Raw genomic sequence first — 23,364 nt, 5'->3', positions numbered from 1 at the left:
GTCTTGGAGCAGGGTTCAAACCTGGGTGTCACAAAGGTCATCTCCGAACAAGGGTGCCTCACTGCCCCGCCCCCCCATGCCGTATGGTCATTTATATACCACCCCGTTCCAGAAAGGATTGGCAGCAACTACCAGGAAGCCCCCCCCCCGCCCTGAGAAGGCACTGCTGTGTGCCCCTGTCAGCCTCCTGTCTTATGAGACTTGCCCTGAAGAGCTTCTGCAGGCAGAGCGATCTGGGAGTGAAGGAGCTTGGGAAAACCCTGAGGCTGTGAGGACCAGACCTCCCTTCAGACATAAGCCTGGGCTCCCACCTGGTTTGGCAATAAGAGCGACAGCAGCCTCTGCCACCGATGTGTGTGGCAAGAACGAGGACGCGACGAGGATGCTATTCTCGTGCCTCCAGACACAAGCTCCCAGAGCAGGGATTTCCTTCTACCTCGTTCACTGCCCCGCCCCCATTACTTCAGGACACGAGACACGATCGGGGCCCCTTGCCCGAAGCCCCCAGTTCCTCCCAAGTCTAGGCTAGTGGGTGCTTCTCGCTGAATGAGGTTTGGCAACAAGTCTAACTCTCTAACTCTGCTGGGACAGGGCTTGGTCTAGTTTTACACGCCCTTCTTGGATCCTGAAGAGCCCTGGTAAGGATCTTTATTATTCGACCCGCCCAGATGGCCTCTGCCTCCCTAAGGAAGTGGGCCCTCCCCTACGCCAACTCAGGGTTCTGGTGGCGCTGCCCAACACTGAGTCCCAACCCCTCCCCCAAGGCTTGGGCGGGATCAAGTGCTGTACCTCACCCATCTGGTCTTGGTGATGGGTCAAGGCAAAGCCCTGGGACACAAGCTAGCCAGTCAGAGCCCTCCCTGTGACTTTCCATCAGGAGTTGAGGAAGCAGAGGTTGCTTTCCTCTTGGGGTGTGAAGCCTTCAGGATGGAAGCCCAGAGCTGCGGCAGCCACAGGTCACCGTACGGGGTAAGGGGAGAGGTGGTGGACAGCTCTGGGTCCCGAAAGCCAGTCTTTGCTAACTCCTCTATGGTCTTCCAGCCAAAGGAATCCCTAGACATGAAGGTCTCAGAACTAGCTTCCTGACACACAGAGCCTAAAAGTCCAAATGTCCCTTCACTGTGTCTTTAAAATAAAATTACAACATGCGGAGAAAGAACAAAGAGAATCAGAATAGACCAAGAGGCCCCTGAATGGGACAGAACCACGAACTCTCTGCATCGAAGAAGTCATCCATCCATATCCCTTTCCAACAGATGGAGAAACCAGAGGGGCAATGAGAGCCGGTGGCAGGCAGGGCTTGCGCACAGGTCACCCCCCATGACTAAGTCAGGGATCTCTCCCACTCATTCCCATATGCTGCTCTAAATCAAGGGTCAGCAAACTTTTTCTGTAAACCACCAGTGTAAATCTTTCAGGCTTTGTGGGCCATCTCATCTCTGTCACGACTATTCAACTCTGCCATTCTTGCACTCAAGTGGCCATAGACAAGATGCAGAAAAATGAGCTTTGGCTGTGTTCCCATAAAACTTATTCTATGAACAATGAAATGTGAATTTTCTATAATTTCATGTCATGGAATATTATTATTCTTTTGATTTTTCTAAAATCCTCTAAAAAAACCATTCTTAATTCACGGGTGATACACACACAGATGGTGGACCAGATTTATTTTTTTGCGGGTTTGTTGACCACTGGTGTGAATCTTAAAAACAACAGAGAAATAGGTCTGTCCATATCAGGGATGGCAACATACTGCCTGGTGTCCTCACCTTCTTTTCCTCTGACCAGTGCAGACATTGCAAGCAGATCAGAGCACTATCCCTTTGCCCTCAGGCAGGCACAAGCAATCAAGTGAAGATGGTGCCCAAGACAGACCCTGCTAGTCAAGTATGGAGGTGGTCCCAAACTGCCAGGAAAGACTCCTTCTCTGTCCCTCATCCCCGCTCTCCTTCCTAGAGTCCAGTTCAGTCCATCTTCCCATGACATCGCTCAATGACATCTTCGAGCCCTGGGACCATGTTCTTGGCTCTTTTTTTAATTGCAAACTTTTTTTTTTTTTAAGATTTTATCCATTTATTTGACAGAGAGAGAGAAAGCACAAGTAGGCAGAGAGGCAGGCAGAGAGAGAGGGAGAAGCAGGCTCTCTGCTGAGCAGGGAGCCCGATGCGGGGCTACCTGAGCCGAAGGCAGCCGCTTAACCGACTGAGTCACCCAGGTGCCCCCCATGTTCTCTTTTGACCCTTGATCAGCGAACTGAACCTGCAAGGTCCTGGATATGAATAGCTCAGCAGTTTCAAAACTGATTTAGCCGAAGACTGTCTGAAACAGAATCTCAGGAGATTTTCCATAAACAAAACTTCAAAGTGAAATAACAAAACCTATTCATTTACTTCATTAGTATACAATTACTTTCTAGGTTCAATTTTTTGACGTGTTACAAAATCAAGGATAACTTGAGCATTAGACATGTGAGAAATCTGATCCACTTAGTTACAAATTCTTTATGAAGAGCCTGCACCTGCCGAAAGGGCAATCTCAGCTGGACTTACAGCTTCGTGGTACAGAAACAATTCTGACTCCCGCACAAGGGAAAGGAAAGGACGTTCACCAATGAGCCCGCTGAGAATAATGGTCTGTAGGTTGCTGGCCTTGTGTTCTCAGCACTCTCCCAGTAGAGAGGTGTGAGGAAGCTTTATTTCAGGGTGTGTGTGCCAGGACCAAGACTGGCCGCAGGTCATGATGCTGGTTAAGTGTCTAATGAGATCGAAGTTTCAAATGAAGCAAGGACACATCTTGGGGGGGGGGGGGATGTGTTTCTTAATACAGTTTTAACACTTCGATCCAAATGTCATTATAAAGAAACCCTGATTCTGTGCAAAAGCTTTTTATCTTGATGAAGTCCCAATAGTTCATTTTTGCTTTTGTTTCCCTTGCCTTTGGGATAACTGAACTCTACCTTTGAAACTAATGGTACACTATATGTTAATTAAAAAAAAAAGTAAAGAAACAAGTAACCCGAGTGGGGGAAGCACTTGGATTTGACATGCATTTTGGAGGCGAGACCCTGAGCTTTGAAAAAAGATGCATGACCCGGGATTACACAGAAAGCAGCAGCTGGATCATAATCCAGGCAGGCTCCTAGCTGCAGTCACCCACTCTGTGGCTTCCCCGAGCAGACGCTGAGTGTCACAAGCGCCGGCCTTGCACCACGCTCTGCAGCGGCCGGAGCTCAGAAGACATCAGCTGTGGGTGATGAGGACAAAGAGCAGGAAGCCCAGGACCTGTTCATGGCATGCAAAGAACATTTCTCAGCACGAGAGAGAGGGTAAAAATGAGAGGCATAGCCAGCCCAGCTCCCCTGGGAGCTGCAGTCAGAGGCGCGTGGAGCTGGTCATGCAAGTGTAGGGGGGCCTGAGGCCACCTTCTGCAGGGCTGCGTGACCCGGGCCTTGAGAAGCGTGCTTCCTGGTTGGAATGAGTCAGGATTCGCAGCCCGCTGGTACTCCCGGGAGCCCCTAGAGTGCTGAGCGGCTCTGCAGCAGCGGAGGCCACACAGCCCCTTCTGAAATGGAAGAGACCTCTGGATGCCCACGCTGGAACCCAGGGTGCTGGGGGTCCTCTGGTCCATCTGGAACTGACAGACCCACCTCCATACCTTCCTGAGACCCTCATACCCACTCTTCCTTCCCTCCTAACTTCTAAGCTTGGTTAACTTACGTCTTTAATTAGTTTCACCTTAGAACCTTAACCTTTCAATTCTTTTAGCTAGCTGTCTTCTAGCTTTATTTTAAAATCTACCTATTCTTGGGCACCTGGGTGGCTCAGTTGGTTAAGCGACTGCCTTCGGCTCAGGTCATGATCCTGGAGTCCCGGGATTGAGTCCCACATCTGGATCCCCGCTCGGCAGGGAGTCTGCTTCTCCCTCTGACCCTCCTCCCCTCATGCTCTCTCATTCTCTCTCTCTCAGGTAAATAAATAAAATCTTTAAAAAATAAATAAATAAATAAATAAAATCTACCTATTCTTTCGTGATTTCTCGTTTACTTGACCATGGACCTTTTTATTCATCTTTTTTTATTTTCCAGCGATTTTGAATTTTCCTTTTATACTTCCTGTCTTACCTGTTGATTATCTTCTATTTTCATGACCATTTCTTTATTGTTTTCCCTGAGTACAGAAGGAGCACACGCTTGCCGGAATGCACGAGCACTTTAGAAGGATCTCACACGGGACTCTGTGGGAGGCAGAGGGTGTGACTTGTTCACCCAAAACTACTTATTTCTGGGGTCCAGTGTCTGTACCCGTCCTGTTTTGAACTTATATGTAACTCTAGTTTTAAGCCGTTCTAAGATTGCTGCCCTGTTTTCTTCTACTGTGACGACCAACCACCAGCAGGGAGTGAAGCCTGGGGCCGGAACTGGCAGGGTGGCAAAGAGGGCAGGTGCAACTTCATCCAGCAAACTCTATGGCAGCCTCGGAACCTCAGCACGATTCAACAAGGGCCACCGGGCCCTCAGCCCAGCCTGCACCTACACACCCAGGCTGGCCTGGGCCTTGATGATGGGGATCAGCGCTTTTCTCAAGACATCTCAGCTGAGTGTTTCTCAGGACAGGCTCCGGGCTGGGTGCCAAGCAGAAAGTGCTGACCCCAGAGCTGGACCCACAGGCAGAGAGCTAGCTTCTCCTCCTGCAGCGTACCCAGTCTGAGCTTGGGCTCCAGATGAAGGGCTGTATGGCATTCAAAGGCCAAGGCTGGAGAACGCTGAGGCCTCTCTGCCCCCTCATGAAACGGCTCCCAGGCCTGCCCACCCTCTACTCTTTCCCCTAAAGGGGACTATCCTGAGGGGATTGGAGCCACCTGCAGTTACCTTTCCTGGGGAACACTTCAGCCAGACAACCTCCCCTGGGGCTTGCTACATTGCCTGTTTTTCTTGCAAATCAGTGTACAAAGCTTCCAACTCCCAAGAGCCATCTGCTCTTTGATTCTGAACAGGGAAGTGCAGGGCTCCCGGAAGGGCAAAGGGAAAGCGGTAATAGGTTTTAGGCAGTGGCTGCCAGGCCCAGGCCGAAGCTGCCACCACAGACGGGGCAAGGGCCTTGCATCATCCACAATGGATTCAGGGCTGATCTCTAGGCAGCATGCCTGGCCCATGGTATCTCACATTTGGGGTCTCTGCAATCCAATTTGGGGGATTCCACTTCTATGCTGAGGACCTGGAAACTGAGGCAGGGAGATGGATGATGAGCCCAGATCTCTGTGACCCTCAAGTCGTCCAGTCCTTTTCAAGCGGCTGCCTCCTGGCAGGGGGAAGGGGGAAGGGGACCCAGAGGGTCTGCTCAGTGGGGCTCAGCCATGGGAGGCTTAGCCTTGGCAGCCTGAACACACCCACCACCTTTCTGAGCCATCGAGAGTAACTTGTGAGGATCTCCTGAGAACAAGTGTTCCCTTCTGTCACGTCAGTACGATGGAGCTCAGGAAACCTGGCGCTGACCCTCCCCTGCCCAGCACGTGCTCTTCACAGCAGCCGTGACTCTGCCCTACAGCGGGCAGCACAGGTGCTGCACAGGCTCCTCGGGAGCCTCCCTGCTGAAATGGCTCCTCCCAGCAGACCCAGTTCTCCAAACCCGCCCCCAAGGCACCGAGGTGTGCGCTCCAGAGCACACACCGACGGACTAGCATCTGCAGACAGGACCTTGGCTACCTACCTGAAGGGTTACGGGATGAAGACGCCAGCCGACAGGACACATCACCCTATGACAAGGTCCCAACCTGACCGGGAACCTGTGCCTAACTTACTTCCATGTTTAGATTTTAAAGCGAAAATGCCGACCTTCCAACTTACTTTCTTAATTCCGGTTCTCATTCTGGCTGTTAACCATAGGATTCCTCGATGCAGTTTGAGATTTCCAAGCACCAAGGAGAAGGAGCCCTGTGAGGTCCTGCATGCGCGCTCAGCGCGGTACGGCCCTTTGCCTTAGCTGGCTTCCTCTGCACACAGGATGCCCCTCCCCTCGGCCTCAGGGCCTCTGCATATGCTATCCCCTTTGCCCATGACACTCCTTTCTTCCTCTTCCCCCGACGGGGCCCTGCTTATGTGGCACACCTCTTCAGGCCACACTCGACACGGGGGCCTTGGGAGGGAGGGGCATGGCAGTCCTGAACCTGAACAGGTGTGAAGGGAGCAAACGCTTCTAGATCAGGACATTACCTCTACATGGACAAGGATGTAAGTACAAAGGCAATTATCAAATGTGGTTGCACTGGTATTGAAATACAGCCGGGGGAGATCTTGAAATATGTAATCAAAAGCAACATCTGGAGCAATGCCCACCAACAGAAGGGTGGCCCCGCTCACACAAAGCAGCGGAGACACAGCAGAAGCACTCCTCTCGAGTCACTGCGGGGAAGACGCAACCCCGGCTCCCACGGGCACTGGAGTGCAATCAGCAGCACCCGGCCCTCTTGCTCAGCAAGGCAGACTCAGGAATATCGAATCCAAATGCTGACAGTGTCCTGTAACCATTTACTGGCGTCCAGGAGACACCACGCTGTAACAATTCGTTCTCTCCTCAGGCTCCATGTTTAACTCAAGTACAGAATTTAGCTAATTAAAATGTTCTGGAAAGCAGAAAAAAAAAAAATTTTTTTTTTTTTAAATATAGATTTTCTCTCCCGGAAATGAGCTATATAGGAAGTCTGAGACAAAGTGTGTGCTGGCTACTTCCAAATTTATTCCACTTTGGTTCTCTTTGGTGTGGCATGGTGTCTGGTCCCTCAGAACCTTCCAGTGCCTGATGGGTGTGCCGTGAGAATTTAACCTGGTCCAAAGAGAGGTCTGGCCTTTATGCTGGGCTCCTAGGATGTGATCTCTCAGCCCTTGAAATGTCTTGCCTTGTGGGCTGCCTTTGTTTACCTGAGGGCCTTTGGCCCAGAGAGTCTAAGACTGTGACTTAAGGCAGGGGTGATGGGTCATGTGGCATCAGCTCAACCCACAGAGGAGCTAGAGACTGAGGCCAGCCACGTGGGTGGTTAGTCGTGTCTCCGAGAACAAGTTCCAATAAAAACTCTAGACATCGAGGCTTCCTTGGTTGGCAGTGCTGTAAGTCGTCTCCTGATGCTGCCAGGGAAGTGAGCGCTGTCAGCGACTCCCTGGGGAGAGGGCGACTGGAAGCTCCACACACAGAACTCTCCAGGACGCTGCCCTGATGCCAATCTTTGTCCTTGCACTGTAACAAATCATAACTGAGTTGAGCAGCTTTCACAGAGTCCAGAGAGTCCTTCAAAATAATTAGCAAGCCTGAGCGTGGTCTGGGATCCCTGAACTCTGCAGTTGGTGTCAAGAGTGAGGGTGGTCTCACTTCTCATCCAATCTCACAACAGGGTGAACCATACTGTTACTTTCCCTGTGGTTTCAAATTCAGGATGTTAAGGAATGTCAAAAAAATCCATTAAATACGCCAGCCTTTTACCCAAAGGTCATCTTTGAAAGTATTTGCTATGAGGTAACTTTTCAAGCAGGAAAACAGGATTATTTTCCCGAGTCTCTATGTTCCCTGCTTGATCTTTTCCTATGGGACCACCAGCAAAGCAGCAAGGGGATGGACCCGCTCCAATTGCAAACCAAGCGTTTCTCAATGTCAGCATGTGGGAGGCTTCCTTTAATGAGCACATATACAAGATCCACTTGTAACTTCTCTACGTTTCTTTCCACTGTAACGGAGAACTCCCAGTCCTGTGATGCCACCCATTCCAGGAGGATGCAGGGTTAAATGTTAACCATATATCAAACCCTCCACTGAGGTGTCCTGCCACTCGGGTCTCACTCCAGCTCGGAGTGCAGTTCTGTGACTCCAGAGCTGGGGCTTTCACCAAACTGGATCTCAGCCTCTTGCAGGCGAACAGTCTCCACAAGGGGTCACGGAGTCCTAAGAGCCAGTTTTAGTTTCAGGCCTGACTTCTCACCCCATCTTGCACGTGCTGGAAGAACATTGTTTGCAGCAGCTGGGGGAGTCAGTTCCACTTTTCTCATGTGATACATGGCTAAGGCTGATGCTCAGGAGCCTTTTGCAGTAAGTCACAAGATGACTAAAAAATATGGACACCTTTTTTTTTTTTAAGTTCGAAAATATCCAAGGCCTTATCAACAAGTTTAGGATGCTGTTTACAAGCAATTTGTTTTTTGTCTTTTTAAAAACCGAGGTGTATCATAATACAGGAAAGCATGCATACCAAATGTTTATCCCGATAAACGTTTTCGTGTCTTTTTAAATTTTATTTATTTGAAAAAGAGAGAGAGCAGGAGCAGGAGGAGGAGCAGAGGGAGAGGCAGAAGCAGACTCCCCGCCAAGCAGGGAGCCCGACATGGAGCTGGATCCCAGGACCCTGAGATCATGACCTGAGTTAAAGGCAGACGCTTAACCGATGGAGGCACCCAGGCGCCCCCGAACATTTTCATGTCTTGAGGTAACCACTGTTCCACACCCACGACCATGGATCAGCTTTTCAACTTTCTATAACTGGAAGCATCCAGTAGGTACTTGCTAGCGTCTGGCTTCTTTCACTCAACAAAATGACTGTAAGATTCTCCCAGGGAGTGGCGGAATGTCTGTGCTGGTGGTGGTTAGAATTCTGCTCCTGGATTAGGCCACCACTGGTGTGTTTTCCTACGGATGGACAATGGGCTGTTTCATTTGGGGCAGTTACGATCAAGGCTGCTCTGCAAGTGCTTGTACCTGTCTTTTGGCAGACACAGGCATTCAGCAAACTCTGGAACCAGGATTGGAGTTTCTGGGTCAGAAGGTTTAGTGCCAAAGAGCGGTCTGCTCCCATAAGCAGTACATGAAGTCCAACTACTCTGTGTCCTTGCCAACACTTAAAGGAATCTGAGCCATTCTGGTGGGTCTATGGAGGCATCTCTGGTTTTATTGTGTGTTACCTTGATGTTACGGCGTCGATGCCAATGATCCCGAGCACCTTTTCACATGCCAATTGGTCGCTGGGATCTCTCTTTCCAGGAGATGTCTGTTCATGACTTTTGCTCATTTTAAAATTTCAGTCGGTGCCAAGTATTCAGGGGATTCATGAGGGTGTCCTTGGATGAAAAGATGTTCTTAATTTTAGTGACGTCTACTTTATGAGTCTTTTATGGTTAGCGGTGCTTGTGTGCTGTTCAGGAAGTCTCCGCACACATCAAGGCCATGAAGATTTTCATCGATGCCTTCTTCTAGAACTTTGTTTTACCTTTCACATTTATGTCTCCATTTCAATTTAACACATGTGTAAGGTGTGGGGTAAGGTCAAGGTTCACTCGCTTTGGATATCCAAAAGATCAGCATGACTTTTGAAAAAGTCCATCCTTGCCCCCTAATCTTCAAGGGTCTTCTTCATTTTGATAATTTTAAGACTCCCTCGCAAAAAGATAATTGGGAAGAAAACACTGGGATCTATCGTTTTCATTGGGTTTTTGCACATTCCATATTTCAAATAATTGTGACTCTTCCACTTTTTTCTTTGTGGAATTTGCCTCAAAGGTGAAGTCTGCCTATCAGTTCGGTATTTTCTTCTCCAATACAGATGCCACATTTTTAGGGTGGGTGGTTGAGCTGAAATAAGCCTTTCTCAGTCATTTGTTTCTCTTCTAATAATAAAAGATTCTTTTTTTAAAGACAATTTATAACTTTTATTTGGGTACTACAATCATCACTAGTCCCCAGAATTTCATACTTGCTAAGAGCCTCTTCAAATGATGCACTGAGGCTTACACCTCGACACTTTTCCCTCCTACAGATTACAATTTACCCTTACTTTGCTTAATGACTGCCACATGTTACTATAAAATCAAGCTGGTACTGGCCAGTATGTACCAGAAAGTGGACTGAGATGCTGGGGGAGCAGTACGAGCTGAGCCCTGAGCAAAGTGCAGGCCTCATGCCCCAGCTGGCCCACCGTGCACATGCTCCCGGGGAGGGCCTGGCAGAACCGTTATTTTCTTATTTAAATGGTACTTGTGATCCACAAACAGATCTGCTGCAGTCTCCTATTTTGTGTGTCTGGGCGGGCAGGGACCCCAAATCCCGGAGCGGAGCCTGGTTAGTCTTCGCAACAAGCGGCCCACCCGTGATGGCCCATGGTGGGACCTGGGCTGGCACGTCATCCAAGTGTGGGGAGAGGATAGAAAGTCTAGAGAAGGAAAGCTGCTTCGTCTTAGCTCCAGCCACACGGGCCCTCTCACTACAGTCTACCAGCCGTGCAATCGGCGCCCATCACCGCACTGGTCCCTCCCTCTCCCTCCCCCCACCCATCACCTCTCCCCCGGCTCCTGCCTCTGCTGGAGCACTTGGCCCCAGGCCTCCATTCCTCAGGGCTCCCCCTCAAACGTCGCCATCCCTGAAAACAGCCCCGTCTCCACCTCCCCACGACATTTTCTCTTCCCTCTCTCATCACAGTTGACAGAGTGCTTGCCTCTTGCAGAACGTAAGTCCCACGAGGGCAGGCGTACCGAGACAAAGACAGGCCAGCAATGTGTGTGCAGTGACCGGAGGGCCAGGCGAGGCACCTCCGAGGACCCCCAACGCCCACCTGCTGCGCTCCTTGGCTTACCTGTCCTTATACTTGATCACAGCGTCCACGATCTTCTTCATCTTCTTGGTGAGGTTGGGAGGGTTTGGGGAGAGCTTCTCGGCGGGTGGCCGCCCGCGCTTCTTCTGCTTCTTGCTCTCGTCGTCCTTGTCACGGCTGCGGGTGCTAGTGGTCGGGGTGGAGGAGCCGGCATCGCTGTCCCGCTTGCGCTTCCGAGACGATTTCTTCTGCCGGACCTCCTCTTCGATCTCCTCCAGCGTGCCCTCCTCGATGGCCTTCAGGGTCAATAGTGGTAAAATAGGACAGCCAGCACCGAGGTGGACAAGCAAAGGCCGCAGCGCAAACCCGCAGGCCCCGGCAGGGCGGGACACGCTGGGGGCCCCAGGTGGGTTCCGAGAGGCCACGACAGGCTGGCTCTGCCCCCCCAGGTGCTCCCTGCCCATGCCTGGCCTTAACAAATCAACAGTTGCATTTCTTTACCAATTAAAGAGGCACATCCCCACCGAAGGGAGCCCGAAGACTTGGACCCTGGAATCCCTCCACCCGGAGGTGACACTATTAATACTTCTGCTCTAGAGCCTCGGCATTTTTCTTAAAAATTGTGGCAAGATGTACATAACACAAAACTGACCACTTAACCATTTTTAAGAGTGCACTTCGGGGGCATTAGGTACGTTCACACTGTGTGCAGCCATCACCACCGGCCAAGCCAGGACTCTCCCGGCCCTTCCCACGTACGCGTGCGGCACCGAGGACAGCGATGGCAGCGTATCCACACGCCGTACCGGGACTCACGTTTTTGATTACTATGTCCTGGATGTACTTCCTGTCGCTTTTCTGCAACGTAATTTTTGATGTCGGTTTAGTATTTCATTGTACAACATACCCTCATTTAGACTTTCTTGGGCATTTCGGCTGTTTCCATTTGGGGGCGGGGTGCTAGTCGGACCAATGCCGTGACTGCCAGCCGTGTTACTTGTACATAGACTCCGGGTAGTGAAACTGCTGAGCAGAAGGACCTGACTGTGAACAAGATTAATTTCTGAACAACACCAATTGATTCATTCTCAATGATAAGGACTCGTTTGCACATTTTATCCCCACAAATAGATGAGAAGCCAGAGGAGCCTGCAATCAGAAAAGGGAGCTGGGGCAGGGCTCCAAGGGATGTTCTGGTTGTCCATCTCACATTTATCAGCTGTGACTGCGAGCACAGGGCCAGGCACTGAGGACACAGCATGAGAAAACCCCTCATGGAGGGAAGACAGTAAGCAAACATCTCGCAGACATGGTGACAAGCGTGTTGACTGCCAGGAGGGAGGGTGAGTGGTGTTCTGATGGTGGAGCACACGTGCCCTGGCCAGGGGTCAGGGGAGCATCGGAGAGGAGGTGGCACTTAGGCTGAGATCTGAAGGGTGGGGGTGGGTAAGGCATCCAGGCCAAAGGAACAGCATGAAGGGCATGTGGCAGGCAGGAGGGACTGTAAGGCTGGCATGGGGGAGGACGTGCACTGCGAGCCCAGGGGGGTACGGGGGGTTGAATAGTGTCCCCTAAAGTTCATGTCCACCTGGAACTTCAGAATGTGATCTTATTTCAAAATAGGATCTTTACAGGTTTAATTAAAGAGCAAAAATGAAGTCATCCTCTGTCAGGGTGAGCCCCAACTCCAATGAGAATGTCCCCATGAGAGACAGGAAAGGACACAAAGACGGGGGGACAGGCCATGTAAGACGGGAGCAGATAGGGGTGAAGTGGCCACAGGCCAAGGAATGTCAGGGCCACCACAAGCTGGAAGAGGTGAGGAATGATCCTCCCCTGGAACCTTAGGCCTTGCTGAAACTTTGACTCCAGACTTCAAACCTCCAGAACTCTGAGAATAAACTGCTATAGTTTTAGGTCACCCACTTTGGGGTCCTTGCTACAGCTAGCCTAAGAACGCAACACTAGGGTCTCTGGTCCTGAGGCCCAGGCACACAGGTCAGCCCAGCAGGGCAAGTGCCAGCACCATTCTCAAGAGTTTTGGTACGTGTGGCACCGGAGTGGCTGTCAGAAAAGGGGGCCCAGTTACGTGGCCACCACTAAGAAAAGAGAGTGTCTGTTTTGGGTAAACGTATTTTTTTATTAACACAAACTCTTACTGAGTACGACATTTACAAAAAAAGCATGTGCTCTGGGAGGCAAAAAAAGTCTTCAACATACGGAGCTGGGGCAAACTGGACATCCACTTGTGAAAGAACGACATTGGACTCTGACCTCACGTCCTAAACAAAAACTGCTCAAAAAGGATCCTGGGCCCAAATGTAAAAGCTAAAACTCTTGAAAGAAAACACAGGGGTAAATTTTTGTGCTCCTACATTTCTCAGTGGATTCTCTGACATGATACCACAGCACAAGCAAAAGGAAAAAAACAGATACACTAGACTTCGTCAAAATTAAAAACATTTGTGCTTCAAAGGACACCATCAAAAAAGTGAAATAATAAGCAACAGAATAGGAGAAAAACATCTGCAAATCACACATCCAATGAGGAGAGTTTTGAAGAAGATACACAAATGACCGACAAGCACCTCAGGAGATGCCCAGCACCATTAGCCACCAAGAAAATGCAATTAAAAACCACAACAAGGTTACTACGGTGTACCCACTAGAATGGCCAGAGTCAGAAGGACAAGTGACAAACACAGGCAGGATGATTGAGACATCGTAACTGTCACACACTGCTGGTAGGAATGTAAAATGGTGTGGCTGCTGTGGGAAACAGTCTGGCAGTTCCTCAAAAGATTAAATTAAAAAATTACCATTTGATTCAGCAATTCTACTTCTAAGTATTCATGTGATAAAAATCACAATATATATTCTGCCAAAATCTTGTCCACCAATGTTCATGGCAGTATTATTCTCAGCAGCCCAGAGGTGGAAAACAGGCCAACTGTCTGCCAACGAACAAAGACATTACCAACAGTGTGGTCTATCTGCACAACAGAGCATTACTCAGCCTTGAGAAGGAAGGGTACTCGCTACCACACAGATAAACCTTGCCTACTACTAAATATTTTGCCTATTGCCAGAAGCCAGTCGCCAAAGGGAGGACACATGCCTCTATTTATATGAAATGTTTAGAACAAAATCTAGGGGGAATAAAGGGACAGGAAGAGAGCTGAAGAGGACAGGGCTTCCTTCTGAGGTGACAAGAATGTTCTAATGCTCATTTGTGGTGATCACTGCACAACGCTGAATACGCTAAAAACTACTGAATTGTACATGATTGAATGCAGTGTTATATAAATTATATTAAAAAAGAAAAGAGCAAAACGTGCACAAAACATTATTAGCACACAGGCAATTATTTTTAAAAGGTATCCGTGTCTCAAAAATGCAGAGCCACGGGAGCTCTTCCCGCCTGCATTTGGGCCTAGGTTCCATCGCCCGGAGCTCGGGGCCGACGGGTGAGGAGCAGGACAAGCACCTGCCCTACCCGAGGGTCACTGGTTCCCTGGCACGTTTCAGCGGCTCCCTCAAGAGCACAGCTGAGCCAGCGAGCTCACTAGTCTGGGTGGTTCTGAGCTTTTAGGACAGGGCCAGGGCTGCCTGACCTCGTGGACTGAGGGGGCACTGGGGCTGCAGTCAATCAAGAGGAACTCCAGGGAGTGTGACCAGAGGCCTAGGCAGGCCACATGGTTTGTTCTGGGGTGTGCCAATAAGCTGGGCACAGCTGAACGCCACCACCTGCCTTCTGGTAAGGGTTGCTTCATGGGCATTTTTATGAAACTTCAGGGCTGGATTCCCAGTCACCACCTCTGCATTCAGAGCCCCGAGCATGGGGAAGGGCCTGATGAGTCACCATAATCCCAGTGCGCCCACCAGACGCCCACGGCCCTGACTTAGCCGCCTACACCTGTTGCTGCCAGGGACCTGGGTTGTTATCTACCGAAGACTGTGCTCATGTCACCTGGGTGCCTGGGTGAGGGGTCCAGCTCTGGGGTCGATGTGCCCCAAGGGAGGCTGTCTGACCCCCGCTGGCACTCCCACCCACGTGGGAGGGCAGGTCACCCTCTGACCCATCACTGTGTTTCCCACTGCCAGGCCCTCGGAAGAGCACACCAAGCTGAGAGCGGCAGCACTGTACGTGAACCTCACGTAAACCTCCTGTGCTAGCGGTCAGGAGGACCGGAGCGAGCTGGCCCCACATCAGAGGTGTCGCTGTGGTTAACGAAAACCAAGAATGGCCGAAGGGAACCTGCTCGCGTTTTGGATGAGCCCCACAGTGCAGCAGCTGAATCTCTGCTCTCCCGACCCTGCCCCTGGCCGGCCCTCTCCAGCATGTACCTTGAGCCACTGCTTCTCCGTCAGCGAGTCGCTGTAGTCCACCTCCTTGCGGTGGCGGGAGCCGCGGCCGAACATTTTCTCCTCTTCCTCCTCACAGGTCAGCCGTTCCACCTCAGCATCGTCCTTGATGATCCATGAGGGGAGCTCGTCCTCCTCCATCAGGCGCGGCTTCCGCTTGGGGTTTCGGGCCTCCTCGCGCCTGCGGTCCAGGTCCATGCGCTGGGGGCGCAGGGCAGGGGACAGAGGGAGAGAGGCGTGAGCACAGGGAGAGCTGGGGGCACACAAGGCGCGTGTGGCAGGGGAGGCTTCAAGCCTCGGGCACCACTGCTGCCAGGCAGCTCAACAGCAATTCTGAGGCTTCTGGCTCCAACAGCACACCCTCGCTAGGGGCTCCGCCTCAGGGGCAGAGAATTCCAGAAAAGATGGGAAAGGCGCAGAAGAGGGGCCAAGGGCCCACACTCTGACTCCATGCGGACTTGTGTTTTCTACCCAGAGCTAAGGGGCACCTGTGACTGACCACAGGCCTGGGACAGCGTTAACTCCCTCTGAAAGGGAGTCTCAAGGACGTAACACTCAGGAGGATGGGCATTCAGCAAGACTGAGGATCACACACGGGATGGGGGTGTGTGTGTGTCCCACTGTTGCTGCAATACTCTTAGGGGACCACGGGAGAAAGATGGGTCAGCTGGGAGGCAGCGTGGGGCCCCCCTGAGAGAGGACCCAGCTCCACGACCCGCCAGGACACCCCCGTCCCTGAGAAGTTTCGTCCTATTTGACTAAGCTGTTTTGTTCTACTTGATGTCGATAGGGTGGGGCGCGCGAAGCCTTCAGAGCGCCCCGCGAGGTGTACCTACCATGAACAGGTCAAATTCCTCCTCGTGCCGGGCAATCATCTGGTTCACAGTCTCGTCGTCGGGCACTTCGTCTTCTTCCTAGAAGGTTTCACACATTTAGTTCGAGTGCGGGGAGGCCGGGCTGGGCGGCGGCCGGGCTCGGAGGCGAGCGGCGGCGGTCCATGGGCAATGAGCTGGCGGTCCCAGGCCGGCTGCGGTGGATGGGGACCCACACGGCAGCGAGAGGCACACACACGCACACGCACACGCACGCTCCGTGGGATCAGGGCCCTTGCTGGCCGTCTCAGCCGAGAAGCCGAGGATTGAATGGGCATGGAGACTGAACTACCCCTCTCACCTTTAGAGGTGGCTCCTCCAAGTCGGGGTTGACGCCCGCTGGCGGAGGGGCAGTGTGGGCGAAGCTGGCACTGCCGCTGCCCGTGCTGCAGTGTCTGCTCTGTGGATAAATAGAGGACTTCAGTCTCCAGGGCTGTCAATCCGGCGTCTTTCACCAGCAGTTTAGAAAAAAAAAACCACTTCAAAGAAAAAGCAAGTACTCATCCTCTTTCCTTTCAGCCCACACTCCCTTTACTCCAAAGGGATGCAAAAAAAATAAGAGTGCAAAAAAGGTAAAAAAACAAAAATGAAAGCCGCTCATGCGTCCACCACTCACGCCGGGGAGGGGGTTGGGGCTGGCGCTGCCCTCACCTCGTCCTGCTCCTCGTGCTCGAGGATGGCCTGCAGGAAGGCGCGCCTCTCGTGGCTGGAGGACTTCTGGTCAAACATGCCAGCCTGGATCACCTTCTGGTCAACATTGAGCTTGTACTTGGCGGCGGCCAGAATCTTCTCCTCTACACTGTTGACTGTGCACAGACGGAGCACCCGCACCTCGTTCTGCTGCCCGATGCGGTGGGCGCGGTCCTGGGCTTGCAGGTCCTAGAGGAAGAGAGGCAGGTCAGTCCCGATCCAGCTCTGCGGAGATCTAAGAGGCAGTCAACCTCGCAGTGACGGCGGGAAAGGCCTTCCCGTTCTTGTGTGCCTGCCTCCTCCTGCCGGGCCCTTCTGCCTGCCCTGACCAGCAGCTTCTTGAGCTGGGAGCCCCGGAACGCAACCTGGAGCCTGTGCCAGGATGACGATCCCCCATCGCCCCTTCCCATCTTACTGGGATTCTATAGGTACTCCAGAGCACAGTGCAATTTGGAGGGCAAGTCCTGGGCCGTTATATTCCCAAGGAGCTCATGTCACAGCTGCACGGTCCCCTCACCTACCCCAGGAGGGCCCCGGCGCTTGGGATGGCTGTATTGCAGTTAAGGGCACCCATTCACAGGACAGGGCCGAAGCCGGACAGCATCTTTGCAATGCCTGGCTTGGGTGTTGGCCCTGCTCCTTCCCTGCTGTGCAGCCCAGGCCGAGGCCCAACCTCTATGAGCCTCAGGACTCACTCTGTTGACACAGGCCCTTCTGGTGACTGTGAGGGGCGAGGAGCTAAATGGCATCGTATACTCAGCCCAGAGTGCGCTGCGGAGCAAGCTCTGACCAAATGGTAGCCGTGGCTGCCAACACTATCTGTATCATCATCCCCGGCTGCGACTCAGGAGGGCTCCCACGAAACCCTGATCCGGGCCCGGAGCAGTATGGGCCTATACTCAAGATTCACACCCAGTGGGTTCGGCAGAGGCCACACCTGGTGGGGGGCCGGGAGCGCCTGTGTCCATAGCTGAGCTCCCTGGCTCGGTCAGCATGCTTCTTGGCGGTGCTGCCAAGCATGGCTCACGTGCCCCAGGGGGACCTCTGCCAACTGTCTGCCTGCCGACGGGGACAGCACACCACAACCACATCTCAGGAAACTGGCTGGTCACGGAGGTCTCGGTGAGAACTACGCCCCAGGCTGAAGGTAGAAAGGGACGCTAGTAACCAACCTGAGCATCTGCCCATCAGATGGGCTACCATCCACACACTAGCGCCTCCAGGCTGTGGGGAAGGACATGCTCATACCGTAGGTGGGAGACACCTGGGGCAGCCTGCTGGAAGCCACTTGGGCAGAGGTGACCAGAATGTACAGAGGACATGCCCATGGGCCAAGCAATCCCCCGTCTCAGGGTTGACTGGTGAGTCCTTGTACAAATACTCCAAGGGATGGACAAGAGAGCTCCCTAAGCGGTCACGCTGAGAAACAAAACCCAGATGCCTGCTAAGTGAGGTCTGAGTTGAGTCTTGAGGCCACCATATGCCCGGACACCTGGCAGCTGAGGAGATGGCTGTGTGGAGTCCCAGTGAGCCTGCCCCAAGAGGACAAACACACCAGCTGCCGGAGGGAAGAACACGTGCTAGAACACGCTGTGTTTCTATCAAAACCAGAACACAGGTGTGTGCCTACAGCTACACGCTGGCTCGTGGTCAGAAACCGCGGGACTGGTGTGGGGGGGGAAATGGACTCTTCGGTTTACGCTGAGTTATTGATATCTGCGTTAAAAAAGACTGTTACTTTTATAATGAAACATCAGAAAAAGTTAAAAACTCACTTTAAAATCGCCATATCTATCAAATACCACTTCTCTGTAACTGGCATGGAGCCCTGGATAGGGCATATAAATACAAAATAAGAGCAGCAGTGTAAAAACATGCCCCCAAACTTTTAAAAGCACAAGTGTGTGAGAGCTCACAAAGAACATGGCCTGGAAAGCTTGGATCACACAAAAAAGTGACAATCACTGACGGCTGGTAAGATTGGGACATTTTCCACTCTACACATTTACCTAAAACCAGGATTTTTTTTTTTTTTAAATAGAAATGGAGTATTTTTTTTCATAATAAAAGCAAAAAGTGGTGTTTTAAGACAAAGGAAAATGAATACGCTCAGGGCTTCTCTACAAAGGCCTCAGCAGCCGTGGGTGCCGCTGGGCACTCGGGATGGGAAAGGGTCTCCGGGGAGTCTCCAGTCCCCCCGCCCCACCAGGGGGCCAGCCCAGCCTTACCTGGTGGGGGTTCCAGTCACTGTCGAAGATGATCACAGTGTCGGCCGACTGGAGGTTTAGCCCGAGCCCCCCGGCGCGGGTGCTGAGTAGGAAGATAAAGTACTCGGAGCCGGGCTCGTTGAACGTTTTCAGCAGCATGCCCCGGTCCTCCGCTTTTGTCGTTCCTGCAGGGTACAGGGAGAAGGCTGTCAGCAGGGGGGACCACGCAGGGCACGGTGGGGGGCGATGGCGAGGAGACACAGAGAACACCTGCTCCAGGGCGGAGACAGTGCCCGCACACGTCCCACGGAGGCCTCCTGGGCCAACTCTATAGTCGCTCCACACGCGTGCCTGAGCTGCGATGAGTGAGCAATTCAGGTTTATGGTGAACACGAGCGAATGCCACACCCCCTACCCCAGATGAAAAGGAGCCCCAACAGGCCACGAGTCACCTCGGAGTCAAACGGGCCCGATGTGAGCACGACACGGGGTGGGTGCCCAGGCACAGTGCCTGGAACGAGGGACTGGCCAGAGGGCTGGTGCCTGCCTCAATCACACTGCAGTGGGTTTCTCTAGTCACAGAGAATCTTCTACAGGCAAGCACATGGGTGCCTTACAACAGGGACTCTTCCCTGCAAGCAGGAATAGCTTCCCTCTTCCTGGAGTCACAGGGACTCTCATGTGACCATCCATGACACGTGAGCACCAGAGGGGCACCTAAGCTCCTTGGGTTGCTGCCAGCTCAGAGCAAAGTGCCTTTGGCAAAATCAGGAGTCATTTTTGGTGATGAAATGAAAATTAGTCAGTTAAACTCTGCCTTCAGCTCAGGTCATGATCACAGGGTCCTGGGATCAAGCCCCGCCTCGGGCTCCCTGCTCAGTGGGGAGCCTGCTTCTCCCTCCCCTGCTCCCTCTCCTTGTGCTCGTTCTCTCTGTCAAATAAATTAAAAAATCTAAAACATAAAAAGAAATGAAAATTAAATGCTTCCAACCACTTGCCCAACCATCATGACGAATAGCATGGAGACCCGATGCCCACAGGAGCCTGGGCTCCAGGCATGCCCCCACCTGCCCCTTTTGGAGGAAGGGCTGATGCCTGGAACAGGGAGCAGGCAGGCCCATGCTCAAGGGCCCACTGCCCCGATGTCTAGCCCGCACCCTCACTCTCACTGCTCTGACGGTGGAAGGTTCCATCTTACAACATGTTGCTGAGCCCCTACTTTCTCTGTCTGTCCTTTGCCATTGCTCTGTGACCATGTGGGTACTGTGTAGCTGTGGCCAAGTGCACCAAAAGTCCTCTCCTCACCATGGAGGACAAGGAAAGAAATGGGGCGAAAGAACACCTCCTGGGGCAGGAGGGAATATGCTCTCTACCTACAGCTTCTCCTGAGGGTTGGCACCGTGACACAGACAAGGCCCAGTGTGCACAAGGCCTGGCCATCCCGTTGACAGGCGTGCAGTTTTCAGTCTCCAAGGAGTGGGAAGGAGGCCCCAGAAGGAGGCAGGGACACAGGGAGACACACACTGTCATTTGCGCTTGTAAAGGTGGCCCTGGACGGAACTCTAAGACGAGGCTGACAGAAGGCAAGATGGGCACAAAGGGCAGGCTGTGGGTGAGGGCGAGGAGGCCAGAGACCGACAGGCTATCAGCCCAGCAACCACAGGTCTGTAGTCTGTGAAACCACAGTCCCACCAGATGCACAGCAAGACAAATGAGGGTGCAGACATTTGGGGCATCCTGCCAGAGAAAGGCACCTGGCAATGAGCTTCAATAAAAGCTCTGAGAAGCTGTGGGAAAGAAGCTACTGACTTAACTCTGTTCAAGCCAGCGGCTCCGAAGCTCACTCTTCTGGTGAGTCCGTGCACTCTTACAGTTGGAAAGAGAGGGGGGACTTCCTCTAGGGCCTCCCTGGCCAATCGACATGTGTCAGACCACATGTCCAGCATGCTGTCACCATCTCACTTAGCACCCTCCTCCCTGGGGCTCCCGTGTGGTGGGATAAAGGCAGACACACAACTTCCCAGGAGAGTAGAGGGGTCGCAGCTAAGCACTGTTCCCAGGAGAACCTGCTGTCATCCTGCATCACCAGCTCCACTCTCCCCCTGACCCACTACCCTCAGTGCACACGGTGTGGGCATGGATGAGCCTGATTCCAGCTCCAGGCCTGACCAGTGACAGATCTACAATCACGGGGCAGTGGAGAAAAGTGTACGTGCCTCATAGCAACCTAATGAGAGCCAGCCCCTGGACCTCTGGGGGAAAAGATGGGCTGCACCCTCTGTTGCGGACACTGAAAAAACATAAGGGGAGCCTGGACAGGATGCCTGAGAATGAAGCCAAGATGGAGGACAGTGGAACCAAGAGCTTGAGAAAAGCCCCAGCAACATCATCTAGACACCTGGATCCAGCTGTACCTGAAGCAAGAATAACCCCTGGGGCTCAGTATACTTTTTCCTGATGTCCAAGGGATGTGGACTTCTGCCACTTCCCACTGAAAGAAGACTGTTGCATAGTACACCACAACCACTGGACCCAGAGTTGTAGTACAAAGACAATAGGCCTCATGTTTAGGAGACCTGGGTGTCAGATCCAGGTTGGCCACTCTCCTAGGCCACAGGCTCTGATCCAGTCACGATACTTGCAGAGTCCTCCCTCCCAGTCCTGCAAGCCTGTGTCCCTGAACGTGCTACGCTCACTCCTGATGCTAGATCTAGTCTCCGGGCCTTGCCCTGCCTTGTGAAGGAGGGTACACTGGCCAGAAGCTTTGGCAGTTGTAGATAACAAGTCCCTCCACAAACATCTCTCTTGGGCATACTCACCATCAAGCCTGAGGTATTTAAAACCGCGATACGCAAAATAATCTTCCATGATCGTCATGAGGGAGGTCATCTGACAGAACAGCAGCACTTTGTGGTTGGTGGCACGGAGTTTGGGAAGAATCCTATCGAGAAGCTCAAACTTCCCCGAGGCTCGGTACAGGTCCAGCCTGGTGAGCAGGGAGTGGAGGAAGAACACGATGTTAGCAACGGCACTTTGCAGATAGGCAGGAGAGGAAGCGTACCTCCCATCTCGGGGCTGACCTGGGTGCCTAGGGAGGCTGCTCATCACGGGGGTCAAGGGCACAGAAGTGGCTTCATAAGCAGACCCTCTGACCTCCATGAAGTTTCAGCAAAGCCATTTCAACCCAACTAAAATATGCTCAAGGCCATTCTTGGTCAAAGGTGAGCATGTGGTTGTCATCCAACTTAGATACTTTTAAGAATGAGAAAAGATGCTATCAGCAATCATGCTGGGACAACAGGAAGTGAGGACTCCTCCCTAGTCCACGAGAGAACCTCCAGGAGCAAAGGCACACACTGGAGAGTGCCCACCGGCACCTCATGTAGGGTTAAGGGTCACTGCAGCTTTTCTCATTCCCTGTAGTCAACAACCCCCAGCTTACAGCTGTGCAGACTGAGGCTGGGGGGACAGTGTGATATGGCTGCTGATGTGCCAGGGCCAGGACTCAAACCCAGGTCTGTGAGCCCCCCATGATGCAATTTGGTATAAAAAAAATATAGCAAAAGAACTTTCTGATCTTTTATTTGGTGCCTCTATTCTTCAAAACCATTTACTAGCTCAGAGAACTGCTGGTGGCCTCAGCTCTAGAGCAAGGCTGTTTGCAATGATGAAACCTAGCCAGGGTACCCACCTCCAGCACCAGGGATTAAGGAAGCCTGGGTTGCATCATCTATGCTGGAGGGGCGCCTTGATGGCTCAGCTGGTCAAGTGTCTGCCTTCGGCTCAGGTCATGATGCCAGGACCCTTATCCCTCTCCCCCTCCCCCTGCTCGTGCATGTTCGCTCTCTCCCTCAAATAAATAAAATCTTTAAAAAAAAATGCTGGAAAGAAACACCCATGACAAGGTGGATTCGATATCATCTCTCTTAGCAGAGTTTAGGCTCAGAGTGATTAAGAAGGCTGTCAAGTGTCACAGAGCCCGGATGTGGCGCTGTGAGGCCTGGAAGCCAGGTCTGCCTCTCAAGATTAATGGAGGATTTCTATTCCCTTCTTTGGGTTTGTCTCTATTTTCTAAATTTTCTGCCATGAATATAGTGCCTCTGAAATTGGACAAATGTCACGAGAGCAATAAAGCCGATCAAGAAGTGAAAAAGACCTTCACGTGGACAGCGTGCCCACCCCCTTCACGGGGAAGCTTCTCACCCTTGCACAATGCCACCGGTAAACCCCAAGTGCTCGGAGAAGGACTCCTGCAACAGAATGAGAGATAGGTCAGTACGGGGCAGGAAGAGGCCACCCAGCCCCACACCCCGGAGCCCCCACACTGGTGCTCAGCGATCCACAGTGGCTCTGAGGTGGCTCAGGAGCCAAATACGGACGCTGCACACTGCTTTTCCATTCGGTCGACGTCCCTTCCCTCAGGCTTCTCCAACCAAGAAAAGTCAGTCACGATAGACCACTGTTAACCACGAAATGAGTGCACGAGGACAGTGTGTATCTGAGACCATCCTTGGAGTGCCGGGATGGAATCCCAGGGACATGAAGAGATTTGCAGAGATCCCAACACTTCACACAAAAAGTACTGACATACATGTGCAATTCAGAAGCAAGAATCCGGACTCTCATAGGGTATCGTGGCCCAAAAAAGTTCTGACCCAGAGACTTCATGA

At 52.2% G+C, this 23,364-nt stretch overlaps 1 protein-coding gene across 12 annotated transcripts in view; it reads right to left on the bottom strand.

Moving 5' to 3' along the window:
- SMARCA4 (SWI/SNF related, matrix associated, actin dependent regulator of chromatin, subfamily a, member 4) overlaps positions 1 to 23,364 on the bottom strand; it is an 88,073-nt gene that overhangs the window by 8,054 nt on the left and 56,655 nt on the right. For 6 of the 12 annotated variants that reach the window (XM_032395893.1, XM_032395897.1, XM_032395898.1 and 3 more), the window contains 8 exons: positions 22,898 to 22,944; positions 21,514 to 21,680; positions 18,716 to 18,879; positions 16,449 to 16,676; positions 16,099 to 16,197; positions 15,762 to 15,839; positions 14,908 to 15,126; positions 10,603 to 10,865 (listed from right to left, as the gene is read on the bottom strand). In XM_032395893.1, the coding sequence (XP_032251784.1) occupies positions 10,603 to 10,865; positions 14,908 to 15,126; positions 15,762 to 15,839; positions 16,099 to 16,197; positions 16,449 to 16,676; positions 18,716 to 18,879; positions 21,514 to 21,680; positions 22,898 to 22,944 (1,265 nt within the window). Of the gene's footprint in view, positions 1 to 10,602; positions 11,419 to 14,907; positions 15,127 to 15,761; positions 15,840 to 16,098; positions 16,198 to 16,448; positions 16,677 to 18,715; positions 18,880 to 21,513; positions 21,681 to 22,897; positions 22,945 to 23,364 lie in introns of those variants that run through there. The other 6 variants (XM_032395901.1, XM_032395902.1, XM_032395899.1 and 3 more) reach the window with 5 other exon arrangements.

Source organism: Phoca vitulina, unplaced genomic scaffold (assembly GCF_004348235.1).
Source record: "Phoca vitulina isolate PV1807 unplaced genomic scaffold, GSC_HSeal_1.0 scaffold89, whole genome shotgun sequence".
NCBI classification, from domain to species: domain Eukaryota; kingdom Metazoa; phylum Chordata; class Mammalia; order Carnivora; family Phocidae; genus Phoca; species Phoca vitulina.
The sequence above is the reverse complement of the archived record's forward strand: the minus strand, read 5'-3'. Positions and strand labels throughout refer to the sequence as shown.